The sequence below is a fragment of the Macrobrachium nipponense genome, chromosome 18 (assembly GCF_015104395.2).
Source record: "Macrobrachium nipponense isolate FS-2020 chromosome 18, ASM1510439v2, whole genome shotgun sequence".
Classification (NCBI taxonomy): Eukaryota; Metazoa; Arthropoda; class Malacostraca; order Decapoda; family Palaemonidae; genus Macrobrachium; species Macrobrachium nipponense.
In genome coordinates, this window is record NC_087211.1 from 76,497,192 (window position 1) to 76,512,520 (window position 15,329).

Below are 15,329 nucleotides of genomic sequence, written 5' to 3' on the forward strand. Positions count from 1 at the left end.
CAATTGTGGGAGTTCTCAAAAATGCATATTCAATTGGCCCCCTTTTATGAAGGTAATGTAACCAACACTTCTGCCTGGTATTTTCTAGTAAAATGCCATTTCTGCAAGAAGCATGCACTTCCTAAAAAAAGAAAAAAATTTGAAACAATTATTCTAATTGACTTGAACCATGTTTCTTTTTGCATCATGTACAGTACAAGCAAATATCATAGGTTTTCACAACTAGTTTTGCCAATTTATTACTGCTGTATTACTACGTACATTTGCTGCCAAATGGTAAATTTACTTTGGAATACTATGTGGGGTGTTGGTACCAATTACAAGATTTAATTTTAAAAATTGAACAATTATGAGCATATAATGCAGAAACATAGATGAAACGGTAAGAATGGATCTTGTGGGAACAGATATGCTGGTTTGCATGTAATTTTTTATTTTATTTTGAATGCTTTTATCCATACATATAGGAAAATTCAATCATAGATTAAAAGGTTAGTGAACTTGAAATTAAAGTAAAACACTATAACTTAACTAACCTACTTATGCTCTCCCATATGAATGCTCCCACAAGATCCATCCTTCCTGATGAAACAACTTTGGTTTGCTAAATAGTTGCTTATTAAATGAAAAATTAAGGTAAACATTTATAACTACAACCCAAGGGTAAGCTGCTGAGAATATAACATAACTACAGTATATATACAGTCAAAGTTGCTGTGAGTAGCCTATCTGGAAAAGGCATGGAGACCCAATATTCACGAATTGTATGACAGTGATAGGTATTGGTATGTTTATTTCATATTTCTAGAGATTTTCAAGATATGCAAATATAACTTTAAGGTATTTATTTGAAATACAATTGAAGCCTGTAAATGACATGAAAATATAATTTTTCTAGTTGACTTTGATATGTTTTGCAAGATAGCTTCATTTCCATTGCAAATTACTGTTGACATGGTTAGGTAACTGTTGGCATGGTTATGGTACTGCTGATATGGTTAGGTTTTCTGTTGATATGATTAGGCTACTGATGTACACTACCAGGAAGGTTAGGTTGGTTGTTGGGGTTTCAAATGGCAAATATTTTTTTCTAGTCGAAAATCACATATAAATATATTTTCTTTCCGCTTAGAGGCGTCCACCGTAGTGTAAATATTTTCCAATATTTATTTCGGAATAACACTGCACCGACATTCAATTTTGCTTTGGTCTATTTTATTTCTTCATTTTCTCTAAAGTCATCGTGTACTTTGTAACAGATGTAATGATTTTATTACCTTTCTTTATTCTGAGGAAAAGCATGAAAAATCAGATGGGGAAAATCATTTTTCGTCCTATTGCAAACCACACACGGGTGATGATGGCTGCGCCCACTCATGATTGAAATTGAATGCCCCGCTTTGTGAAAAAGTAAACAAACAGACGATGTAGGCAGGTGCAATGCTACCGCCATCTTCATTTCATGCCAGGTACTAAATTGTATGCGGCCGATGCGGCTGTGGCTTGAGCTTCCCATCTTTCGTGTATTGTCTTTGGGCCAGATGCAGCCTCGTGACGTCATGCGCGAGATTGTCCTTATTTTGGTCGGAAGCGGTCTGACCTGGTATTCTTTAGACCTAAAGTGTTGGAGGTTAAGTGAGAGTCGCCGCACCAACAGAAACGTTGAGAGAAGGCAGATTTTAATGGGAGTGTGTTTCGATCCAGTTCCTGAAGTAGGCAACTTCTGTGTAGACTCCTGGGTGGTTAGGACGAGCGCACCCGTATCCCCAAGAGACGATTCCGTGGAGTTTTCCCCCGCAGACGAAGGGACCGCCGGAGTCTCCCTGGCAGGTGTCCTTGCCGCCTTCGGGGTATCCTGCGCACAGCATGGAATCTGTAACTTCCGAGGGCCCGTAGGACTGAAGGCAGTTCTCGTCGGAGACGACAGGAACGTTAACCTGAAATGGGTGAGTCATTGTCAGGCTAACCTGTCTCGCCAGTAACGATGTCATTTATGTCTATTTATTTATATTTCCGCCTGTTCCCTGACTTTCTTCTTTTGATTCGTGACGACAGTTGGATGTTTCCCATTGCAAATATTTAACGTTAAGATGTAAACGTGTTTTTTTTATTTTTTGCTATTTAGATAATACAGAAGTTATTATTAACCAAGAGGAACTATTTTTTTATATAGTGATTATGAGACTGCTTGGTTCTAATTGATATTATAGATTTCAGCTTCCGTTCTCGAGTTAGCGATATTTTGGACGGTCAGTGAAAAAAAAGAAAAACGTAGCATTGAATTAAAAATGTGTGGTCTTTAATTTTCTGAGAATAAACTTGTATTTTTATTTTTTCAGTTGTTGGTGTTAGTAATTTTACTTTTAATTAAATCAATTTTTATCTGTTAATATTTGGAAAAAACAGGATACTGAAATCAGTCTTATATCTAAATATATCTTGTTGGCTTTGTAGCGCTTAAAAAGAGAAAATGAATTGGGGGGAAAACAGGTCACCACATAACCAGTTTTACTGCTGTAAGAGTTTGAAAGCTCCACCAGACTCGTGTCTACATTTCTATAATTCCTCAAATGTAGGATAAAATAAAAAAAGACCTAATTCTATGGTCATTTTAGTTGTCCACATGTTGACGACCCCTGGAATCAGAAAACTCTATCGCCAAAATCTAGGGTCAGATTCCACTGCCCAAGATATTATCAAGACTAGTGTGTCTCCACTATTACTTTTATGGCACCAAGATCTAAAGATCAAACGATAAGGCAGACAAGCATCCAAGTGGGGTTAACAGTTTACCGATATTTTCATTCTTTTGGCTTGATAAGCACACTCACTCTCATAGTATCGACGACGATTCACTTTGGAATGAACTCAGGCTTTCTACATTTTTTAAACCAAACAAATGCCATGTAAAAGGAAAAGGAAATGACCAAAGAAATTTAAGAAGGGCCTGCAAATGGATACCTTTAGGATGCAATAGGAAGCGGTAACTTACTTCATTGTGATGGCGATTCCAGAACATCAAAATCTTAGGTCAGATGTAGCGGTAAGAGATAATTCATGGACGAGTATAATATGTTGTGACGCACAATTTCTTTGTTACCAGTATTATTAAGTACTTATTTTAGGGAAATCTGGTATTAAATATTTAGTACTGTGCAATACATTGAGCATTCTAATGAATGATGCAATAAAAATTCTTTAAGCCAAGCTACTGAACAGGTGTCCCTGATGACGTCATATAACTTCCCCACTCCAGTCGGTTCATACCCGCTTACCTCGTCTACCCTAATTTACCTGCGCGTGGGTGGACCTGGCATATGTTAGACGATATACGTAGATATTACTTTAGACCTTGTATGGCACCATCGAGCTTTAATGCTCATGGCAAGCAAGCAACAAGTTAGGCCTATTGTGCATTCGGCGTTTACCTTCCTGAGCCTTGCCGGAATGGAGCCTCCCTCCGTGGTGGTTCCCCATCCGGTGGTGGTGCATTGCGTTCCTGGTTCGACCAGTTCCATCTGGGCTGGAATGGCGATGGGCTGAACCATGTCGTTCATGACCAAAGGACTGGACAGCTTGATGAGGGCGATGTCGTTCTCGAGGGTCTGGTGATCGTAGTGCTCGTGGTTGTAGAAGTGGTCGCCGTGGATGGCTTGCTCGTCGCCCGAGGCGACTTTCAAGTCGAATTCTCCGGCCACGACGACGATCTTTTTCGCCGATACCCTGAGGTGGTGGGGAAGTGAGGGCTCGTTAGCGGTTCGGTTGCAGACTTGTGCAGTGATAGGTTTTGGTGGCTTAATTGGTAGGTTTTCTTTTAAATAGTGCGAGAGAGAAGGTTTGTCCTTCACAGTAAACTAGAAACGATCTATTTTAGTCTTCTCATCTTTCTACACTTGGTTCCATAGCATGTATGGCTCAATGGAATCTAGAAAAATGTTCCAGTGGCTAAAACCTATCAAACTTAGTAGGCCTATCAGAGTAAGAAGTTGATTGGAGTTCAATTTTTTGAGCTACCATCGTTTGACTAAGTTTTGATATATTTTTGATAATAAAAATGGAGAAGAGAAAATATGCTTTTGAGCTAAATTTTAACATGATGAAATGAAAAGATTTATAGGTTTATTATCGGAAGAGAGAGTTTTAAAGAAGTAAACTGGTCATTAAATAATCAAATTAAAACTACCAGGGTTTGGCAATTAAGGATTTATATTTATGTATACTAAATGTATACTACGTTAATTGGTAAATAAAGGCAATTGCTGAAGCTGAGCCAATAATACGTGCTGTTCGCTCAGAAAGTAAAATCCTGTGTTGGCGGAAGACTATCTCAGTCCCAGCAGTTCGACCAGCAACGGAATTAGCAGGACGCTTGCTTTGTGGTCCAAATAAATTTATCGAGCCGATAGGTAATGGTAATTTGCTTCAAGAGTTGGAATCTGTGGAAAAAGCAACCAGAATAATGACGATAATAACATCATAAGAGCATACCCATGAGTACAGTGAGCTGCGGTGATGATGTAGTTCTCATTGTAGATGGAGCCACCGCAAGAGTGAGATGTTCCGAGGTGACTCTCAATCTGCATCGAAATTTGGTGAGGGAATTCTCCTGGCTTGGCTTCGTCGCCTCCGACAATGCCTACGGGAATTGGCTTACTTCTGAAGAGCTTAGGGATCTGTGGTAGCCCTGGAAGGAAAGAAAAATGCCTTTTTAGATATTCTTGCTGGGTCCAGTCAGAATCAGCCCACCCTTTCTATTATGTTTTTGGTGATAATTTAAGTAATAGTTTTAAACACTGGTGGGTGCAATAGCCTCCAATTCAAGATATAATTATACACATTTTAAACTGCACCAATGTCAGGCGTGATATAATTTAGTCACAACTATATGCTATTCACCTATATATTTATTATAAAAAAAAATCCTGTCCCATATTACGGCAGGACAGGAGACAAGTATTTATTTGTTTTTAGACTGTCTTTTACACAAAAGGAAGCTTCAATATATATATATATATATATATATATATATATATAGTATATATATATATCTATATATATATGTGTATATATATATATAATAGTATATATATAAATATATTTATATTTAATATATTTATATATATAGATAGGTATATATATATATATATTTATATATATATATAATATATATATATATTTATATATATGTATATATATATATATAATAATATATATATATCTATATTATATTATATGTGTGTGTGTGTGTGTTGTGTGTGTGTGTGTGTGTGTGTATAACTGAATCACGAAAGTTAGGAACGTGATAAATCCATAAATAAAGATATATGCCACGAAGGAAAAATAAACGAAGGAGTAACTGCGAGACCTTTCGACGTTTCCACGTCCTTTACTGAACAGAACTGACATACATGGGACAAAAGACAAAACAAGAAGATTCGTATAACTGACAGATAGGGATTATAAAGAGATTAGTACCTAGAATCCGACACACCTGGAAGAAGAGTAACCTTCCCAAACAAGCATGTCAACCTTGTTTTCTCCTATAATAACACACTATAAGGAATGTTAATAAAAAATGACCCCAGAGAAAGCAACAACATAATATATAAAATTCCATGTATGGATTGTCCCTCATTTTATCTCGGACAGTCTAGCAAGGGACTAGAAGTAAGGCTAAGCCAGCATAAATATTCTGTAAAAACTGGGCAAACATCTAATGCAATATTCATTCATTTAAGTGAAAACAACCACCGAATAAATTGGGTTGGAAGTTCAGTAATTGCAAGGTCAAGAGATCTCTTATCACGAAATCTTTTAGAATCTGCTTTAATACAACTTACTTTTCATTGTAATTTCAATGTTAGTCGTGGCCTTTTTCATTTAGACCCTTGTATTTGTAACCTGTTTAAGAATGACCTCAAAGATATAATTACAGACTTAAATCAAAATTAGTTGCCTTTGAGTTATCTTCGTTGTAATGTGTCTAACTTGTATTGTGAATATGTACTGTGAACATGGTTTTGTTTACCAAAGTTCTGAACAGCTGTCACCTATAATTCTTTAATTGTCTTGTCCTTGTATCTGAGATGGTTATCTTAAACTTTTAATCACACCCATTGTTTATGCTTGTTTGGGAAGGTTACTCTTCTTCCAGGTGTGTCGGATTCTAGGTACTAATCTTTTTATAATCCCTATCTGTCAGTTATATGAATCTTTTTGTTTTGTCTTTGGCCCATGTATGTCAGTTCTGCTCAGTAAAGGACGTGGAAACGTTGAAAGGCCTTGCAGTTACTCCTTCGTTTATTTTTCCTTCGTGGCATATATTTATATATATATATATATATATATATATATATATATATATATATATATATATAATTGAATAATTTCTTGCATGAAGATATGCCTTATTCATCTGTCTGTTAGACTGCCTTTTCCATCGTCATCAGCTGATCTCTTTCAAATGACACATAAGCTATTTATGTATATATATATATATATTATATATATATATATATATATATATATATATATTATACATACTACATACATATAAATATATATGTATATTATGTATATATATATATATATATATATATATAATATATATATATATATATAAAGATATATGCCACGAAGGATTTATCACGTTCCTAACTTTCGTGATTCAGTTATACATATATATACATATATATATATATATATATATATATTATATATATACATACATACATATATAAATATATGTATATATATGTATATATATATATATATATATATATATATATATATATATAAAGATAGTATGCCACGAAGGATTTATCACGTTCCTAACTTTTCGTGATTCAGTTATACTATATTATATATATATATATATATATATATATATATATATATATATATAGATATATATATATATGTATGTAGATATATAGCTTGTTATGTGGCATTTGAAAGAGATCAGCTGATGACGATGGAAAAGGCAGTCTAGCAGTCAGATCAATATGGCATATTTTTATGCGAGAAATTATTCAGTTATTTACTTTGTTACCGGGACACGAGTTAGTTTTATTTGTTTTCTCAGGAAAAGACATTTATACAGAGAAATGGGGACACTGTTTATAACTGACTGCTACGTTAAACTGCATAACAGTGACTTACAATATCAATTTGACCTCATACCTGTCGAAAGAGCCACGCTCAGAGCCAAAAGAGCCAGCCGGCAATGCATTGTGGAAGATTGCTAAACACAGAAGTGGATCCTAACCGCCTTCATCTTGGTTTTTAAATAAAGGTAAACATAAGATTTTGCGCAAGCGCAATAAACAGCGATAATGTAAAAAAAAAAAAAAAAAAAAACATCGTGCCGCGCAAATGGTGCGGTCTCAAGGCATCAGAGGAAAAACCTCAAGAATTCCTATTTGTTTTTAGATTTTTTTTTTACTGTAATGCTCCTCATCACCTGTTGTTTGTCCTGGGAATTGTTGGTCATGTAACACTCGGTGTACTGAATTACCCACAACATCAACTTACGTAAACACACAAAGGTGCGTTTGGTTCATTTACGTAATGGGATTTTTCGTACTTTTTAGATCGAAATTTCTTGTTTCAATTTTTTTTAATCTTGATTTTGGAAGCAAAACTTCAGACATTTTATCGAAGGGTTTTCTGCAAAGGAAAAAATTACACATAACAGCGTCTGCCATTTGGAAGCAAAATTACTGACACCTTATGGATAGGGTTGGCAATCTATGGCAGAAAAAAAATCAAAATTAATTAATAGATTTATTCATTATTTGGAAAAAAAATTTTAATTTATAGGTTCATTCATCTTTTGAAAGCAAAGTTGCCCAACTTTAATTTTTATCGATGGTTTTTCCATTTTATGGAAGAAAATTTCCTGATTTTTTATAGGTTTTGCATTCTTTGGAAACAAATTTACTGACATTTTTCGAAGGCTCTTACATTTTCTGGAAGAAAAATGGCGTTTGACTTCGTATTGAAGTTGTTTACAATCTTGGTGGCAAAATGTCTGACATTTTACCAATACTATGGCGACTAGGTCTAAGCAAGGAACGGCAGTTAACTGAAGCTGGGTTCTGATTAGACCTAAGAGGCTGGAAAAGTTGCCGATTTTTCCACCGAATTCCAATAGTAGCACACTAAGTAGGCCTGTCCCATAGTCTAAGACTGTACAGGTGGCATGCTGCATATATATCTTTGTAGGATCGATTCTCAAAACATATAAGTATAAGCAAAAACTCACATAAGTGAGTTCAGCAAGCGACCAATGTGCTGACGCAAATACACACCAGGTAACGGTTCATCGTATAATAATAATAATAATAATAATAATAATAATAATAATAATAATAATAATAATAATAATAATAATATAATAATAATAATAAACTTTCCTCCCCGCAAGGTCCCCATCCCACCAAATAAATAAACAATGTAAATCCACAGATGTCATATTGAAGTTCATTGTCGTTAGAGGACAGTGATGCCAATGGATCTTTGGCTGAATGTTGCTTGGTGTAGGTGTCTCATGAGAGTGAGATATCTCGGCTTGATAACCAAGTCTAGCTGATTTTGATAACTATGACCTTGATGAAGGCGTCACATTTAGTCTTTATAAGAAACCAAAATTTATCGTGACGCTTTACGCCGATAGGGATAATGAAATGAGTTTAACAAATACTGCGTAGATCCTATATTCGTGTAACATTTAGTCTTGATAAAGATTTGGAATGTTATGGTCTTACCTTAAAAATTTAAATGTGCTTGCGAGTTCTTAACTAGAAACCTTGGAGTGCGTAGATGTTCTTTTCTAGAATCTTTGGAGAGTGTAAATGCTCTCTGTCAGAAATCTTATAACGTTTTGAGGCTTTATGTTTTTCATTTTGTTTTGCATTGTTTGAAATGATGTTGTACCTACAGGCTCTTTATTTGAAACCTATTGTTTGTTTGAAATGATGTACCTACAGCTCTTTATTTGAAACCTATTTGAAAGTAGTTTGTTTGAAATGATGTACCTACAGGCTTTTTATTTGAAACCTATTGTTTGTTTGAAATGATGTACCTACAGGCTCTTTATTTGAAACCTATTGTTTGTTTGAAATGATGTACCTACAGGCTCTTTATTTGAAACCTATTGTTTGTTTGAAATGATGTACCTACAGGCTCTTTATTTGAAACATATTGTTTGTTTGAAATGATGTACCTACAGGCTCTTTATTTGAAACATATTGTTTGTTTGAAATGTTGTACCTACAGGCTCTTTATTTGAAACCTATTGTTTGTTTGAAATGATGTACCTACAGGCTCTTTATTTGAAACCTATTGTTTGTTTGAAATGTTGTACCTACAGGCTCTTTATTTGAAACCTATTGTTTGTTTGAAATGTTGTACCTACAGGCTCTTTATTTGAAACCTATTGCTGAGATAATATCTGTTAAGAACTTTGGAGTGGTTAAAAGTTCTTCCTTCTAAACCTTGTGGTTCTTACAGGCTCTTCATTAAGAATTTAAGATTGCTTAAACTCTTCGATCGAAACCATGGAGTATTTAGAGGCTCGTCATGAAAGCGTTTTGAGTGTTTGGACTTTAAAATCGTAATATGGAGCGTGTAGAGACTCCTCGATAGGAAATATTCAGTTCTTAGACTCATGATTAGTAGGCAAAGAGTCCTCAAGGGTTTAGTACCTTGGTTCAGGTCGAAGAGGTTCCAGGCCCCTAAAGAATTCGTTTTGAAATTACGAGTGACCCTACGGTCAACACTACCAGGATGCATAATACTATCCTACGCGTACAAACCAGATCCCAGGTCAACGTAATATAACAAAAATCATGTTGATGTCACGAGAACAAAAGGAAAACAAAAGAGGGAAGACCTCTGTCCCTACTTGTGTCAACTGGGTCACTTCAGAGGGCGTTGTTTAGTCGCCTGATGTCGGATTTTGATTAAATCCTTGGCTATGGTAGTTTTTGCTAAGACCCTTCTTAATATTGCGACTGATTTTCTTCGCTTGGGGGACGCACTTAAGCACAATTTTGTTTTCATTCCTTCGACGATTTTCATGGTATTGCATACTTATCTTAGCAACCGCTTTTTTTTTTTATTTGAACGCTGTTTGCTATATCTATTCAACTTGACTCGTATGTCATTCTTTGTCAGATAAGTTTATGACGTTTAAGTTCACTCAAAATGTATAACTGCTTTAGATAAAATTTAGAAATCAGTAACGGGCTCAGTATTTTTTTATTGCTTTCATATTGATTTGTTTAAATTCTAAAATTTATTCATGCTTAGAAACAAGAGCAGTATTAATTAAAACCACGTCTTCTCTCATTATCTTCCTAATACGACACAAACAATTTGGGTACAGCATAGGCCTATGTTGCTGACCTTCTGGGTCAGCGGGAAGGTGATTCCAATGCAAGTTGTACATCAACGGTCAATAGGTTACAGCCTTAATTCTCAGAAAAAAAAGTAAAGTATATCTTAGTTTTACCAGACCACTGACCTGATTAACAGCTCTCCTAGGGCTGGCCCGAAGGATTAGATATTTTCACGTGGCTAGGAACCAATTGGTCACCTAACAACGGGACCTAAAGCTTACTTTGGGATCCGAACCACACTATATCAAGAAATGAATTTCTATCACCAGAAATAAATTTATCTGATTCCGCGTTGGCCGAGCCGAGAATCGAACTTCGTACCACCGGATTGGCGGCCGAGCGCGAAAACCACTCGTCCAGCGAGTAACTCTTAGTTCTCAGAACCCGGGAAGGATCGCAACTTGCGTATATGAGTTAAAGAACTGAACAATGTTAGATACTTTTGTTGTTGTTGTTGTTTTGTTTTTAAGAGGTGTAAAGAATTGTCATTTTAAGGGCAAAATTGCCCGTGCTTCTTGGAAACTACATGTTCATTATGAAAGTGATATTTAAATGCTCGAGGTAAAGAATTCATCCCCGAGAGAGAGAGATATAGAGAGAGACGAGAGATGATAGAGAAGCGAGAGAGCCTGAAGAAGACTAAACATTCAGATCAACTTGAGATTGCTGTTTCCTTTAGACCATGCTGGCCTTATACCAGTAAGGGCTCTCGACGCAGGATATGAAAATAACTGCACATATAACCAAACTGAGAAGCTTTATTGATACTCATGATCGTCCTTGAACATCCAAGCGGTCGAGTCATCGAAAAACTAGCGTCGACTTTCAGGCCTCCAGATTAAACGGTGTGCTCCTGAATCCAGGTACTGAAGTAGGCAACTTCCGTGTAGACTCCAGGTGTGTTAGGACGAGCGCACCCGTATCCCCAGGAAACGATTCCGTGGAGTTTTCCCCCGCAGACGAAGGGACCGCCGGAGTCTCCCTGGCAGGTATCCTTGCCGCCTTCGGGGTAACCTGCGCACAGCATGGAGTCGGCGATTTCAGAGGCGCCGTAAGACTCTCGGCAACTTGCGTCAGAGACGACAGGAACGTCAACCTGCAGGAGAAAGACAGAGACACGTGTCGTTAAGAGACGTGTGAACGACGCAACAGCGGAATGGGGTACGTGCTGGTAATGATATACCCGTGCGTTTGTCCGTTGAAGACATCAACAAATGTGAGCAAATCGTAGGAAAAGAGTCGTACGGTTGATATTAGTTATGCGATTAAAAACTTTTAACAGATTGTACAGAACAGAATCAATGCTATAGTAGATTCACATCAACCGTGCATTTGACGTCTAGGCCCAATCCCTAGCGACGCTCCGGATTGGCTGTTGATAAGCCAGTCACAGCGGCAGCGCTGGAAAGTGGAAACTCAGACTCTCTCGAGAGTTCACATAGGCAGGATGTATGTTCCACCTTTCCTGAAAGACGTATCCCTCAAGAGAGGTGGAACATAGATCATACCCATGTGAGCTCTCGAGCGAGACTGAGAGTTTCCAGCCCTGTAATTGGCTTATCAACAGCCAATCATCAGGAGCGTCGCAAGGGACTGGCTTAGACATCAAATGCACGGTTGATGTGAATCTACTATAGTACTATATCTTCCTTGAGGGTTTTATTTAGCGGCAATCTATTTACAAACTACTTATGTTGCCAAGCGATACGAGTCCAGCGAATTGAAGTTTTCACATTATTATTATTATTATTATTATTATTATTATTATTATTATTATTATTATTATTATTATTATTTAGGTCTATCACAGTCCTCCAATTCGACTGGATAGTATTTATATTATGGGGTTCCGGGTTGCATCCTGCCTCCCTAGGAGTCCATCACTTTTCTTACTATGTGCGCCGTTTCTAGGATCACACTCTTTTGCTTGAGTCCTGGAGCTACTTCAGCCTCTAGTTTTTCTTTTTCCAGATTCCTTTTCAGGGATCTTGGGGTCGTGCCTATTATATTATTTTATTATTATTATTATTATTATTGTTATTATTATTTATTATTATTATTATTATTGTGAACATACATTCTAATGGAAGACACTATAAGAGCATGCGCTAAGTCTTGCCCCGACAAAGATTCGTCGATGTTATAAATGGAGACTATATTGTAAGAATAAGCTTTCATTACTCGAGAAAATGCCGTAAACTTACGCCATGGCTTTACTGAATTTAAGAGGATTGTTATAAGGAGTTCTCTACCTTCCTTTCTTTTCCTAGGGCAAGGGCTAGAAAATACAAGAGGGGATTAGGTCGCCCGTCTCATTGACCATGGATCTTCCCCTACCCGCCCCCCCCCCCCCCCTCCAAAACAAAAAAGCATTCTAAAAATGAAAAGATTTGAAATGAATGGCGGAAATACTAAATGCGGGAAGAGAGAATAACATCGTCTTTTGACTGAAATCAGTCACCTTTCTGAGCTTGTCTGGCAGGGAGCCGCCCTCGGTAGTCGTGCCCATCCGGTGGTGGTGCAGAGAGTGTCAGCTTCGACAAACTCCAGCTGGGCTGGGATCTCGATTGCCTTGACCATGTCGTTGAACACCAAGGGCGCGGTCAACTTGATGAGGGCGACGTCGTTCTCCATCGACCTGGTGTCAAAACTCTCGTGGGCGGTCAGAGCTTCGGCGTCGATGGTTTGCTCGTCGCCTGATTCGACGCTCAAGTCATATTCCCCGGCGACAACTACGATGTTGCTGGCCTTATGCCTGATGTGGGGAGAAAGTGCCTGGTTCAAGATGCATGCTTTAAGTACGAGAAATGACTGCCTCAATGCAAATCGCTTGTGTTTCTGATTATAAGACATTTATGTATGGATGGTAGGTGATGATTAACGCTGGCTGGCTGTTTCCTCAAAGGTGGTGTGACGATAACTCTTTTTCGGGAATCTTTACACTCAAACAGGCAACTTTCAACGAGCAGTCAGACACGTTCGGCTGCTCGGAACAGCACTTTAATTTTGCTACCAGTTAAAAACAAAAGATATTTTCATCATATGAAATCTATCAAACAGTAAACTATGTGAAAATTGCAAAGAACCAGAAAATGTGATGCATTTAATTTATATCTGTAAGTGTAGCAAGAAACTGGTTAATTCGATTTGTGAATTATTAAATGAATTGTGTAATATTAAGACAAAAAGTTGATTGAAAATTTTAAAATTGGATTTTGAAGCACATTAAAAAAAAGGACAGGAACACTGCTGTGATTTTAAGTTGCGACTATGTTGTTGGTATCTGGTTATTGTTTGTTTGTTTGTTTGGTGCTTTTACGTGCATGGAACCAGTTGTTATTCAGCAGCGGGACCAACGGCTTTACGTGACTTCCGAACCACGTTGAGAGTGAACTTCTATCAACAGAAATACACATCACAACGCAGATACCAACAACATAGTCACAAATTAAAACCACAGCAGTGTTCCTGTCCTTTTTTGAATGTGCTTCAAAATCCAATTTTAAAATTTTCAATCAACTTTTTGTCTTAATATTACACAATTCATTTGATAATTCACAAATCCAATTAACCAGGTTCTTTCTACACTTACAGAAATAAATTAAATGTGACATTTTCTGGTTCTTTGCAGTTTTCACATAGTTTACTATTTGATAGATTATATATGATGAAAATATCTTTTGTTTTTAACTGGTAACAAAATTAAAGTGCTGCTCCTGCGTTTAATGCGTTTGCTGATAAAATCTTATATGAGTAACTATAGAAAAAATATTAACATTAAGATACATAGATTATTTGTAAAAAGTAGAGGATCAGATTTTTTTTAAATTCTAATATATTTAAGTCAACTTGGATAAAATTCTGATTGTAATTCTGTTAAAATTGTAAAATATTGTATATTTTCTCTGATAAAAGATAAATAGTTAAAAACAAAATATTAGCTGACTGGTGAATAGTTTGTTGACATTGTAAAAGAGATTCCTGTATCGAAGAAGAAAGAACTAGAGAGTGTTTACTGCTTTTAATGACTCTATTTGTGAGCGTTATTTGTGTCCAGGATGCGCCGACTTTGGTGACTGCAGTCAGGGTCTATAGAATACTGCAGCATAAATTTTGATAACATTCAACAGAGATTCATGGCAGAGAAAGTTATTTAAGTGTACTGAATTTCTACAAAAATAATTCATCTCTCTCTCTCTCTCTCTCTCTCTCTCTCTCTCTCTCTCTCTCTCTCTCTCTCTCTCTCTCTATGACCACGTACCCTTCAGTGCAGTGAGCGGCGGTGACGATGTAGTTCTCGTTGTAGACGGAGCCACCGCAGGAGTGATACGTTCCGAAGATGCTTTTAACCTGCATTGAAATCTGATGGGGGAACTCTCCTGGCGCGGCCTCGTCTCCTCCAACGATTCCGATGGGAATGGGCTTCCTCCTGTAGAGTTTTGGCACCTGGGGAAGCCCTTGAGAGAGACAAAATGCGATGGTGAGTGGCTTTTCATTTGTGGCAAAATTGACGCGTCTTTGTGATGAAAGAGGGACGTGGTGTTGGGAAGAAAGATGGTGGGGGTTGGGGGGAGGGTGATGGAACCGTAGTCGTGTTAAGAAGAGTAGTGAACGTCTGATTGGCAAAGCTAGGCAAGAACTCCGCACGGACTGCAATCCCGGAAAATGTAATTTCCAAAGAAATACCCGACGCGGAGTTAGATCTACCGTCTAATTCGTTGGAAGTTGTCGAAATGATTGATGCTGATGCGGCAACAGATACTGACAGTAAACCCACCCACAACACAATACAATTTTCAATGTAGAGGCTGGTGTGAGGGGCAGACCCAAACCCTTATCTAGCCCAGACCCGAAGAGAAGGAGAGCTGGAGGGAAGAAGGAAACGATTCTATGAAAGACTGTAAAAGTTGGCAGTAAAAAGAAGCA

General features: G+C 37.1%; 1 protein-coding gene across 1 annotated transcript in view; it reads right to left on the reverse strand.

The window, feature by feature from the left end:
- Positions 1 to 416: 416 nt before the first annotated feature.
- The window catches only part of LOC135196656 (transmembrane protease serine 9-like), a 76,707-nt gene continuing 61,794 nt past the window's right edge, over positions 417 to 15,329 (reverse strand). The window contains 7 exon segments of the mRNA XM_064223492.1: positions 417 to 1,937; positions 3,429 to 3,723; positions 4,489 to 4,684; positions 11,244 to 11,499; positions 12,865 to 12,908; positions 12,911 to 13,158; positions 14,665 to 14,860. Of these exon segments, the coding sequence (XP_064079562.1) occupies positions 1,680 to 1,937; positions 3,429 to 3,723; positions 4,489 to 4,684; positions 11,244 to 11,499; positions 12,865 to 12,908; positions 12,911 to 13,158; positions 14,665 to 14,860 (1,493 nt within the window). The 3' untranslated portion in view covers positions 417 to 1,679.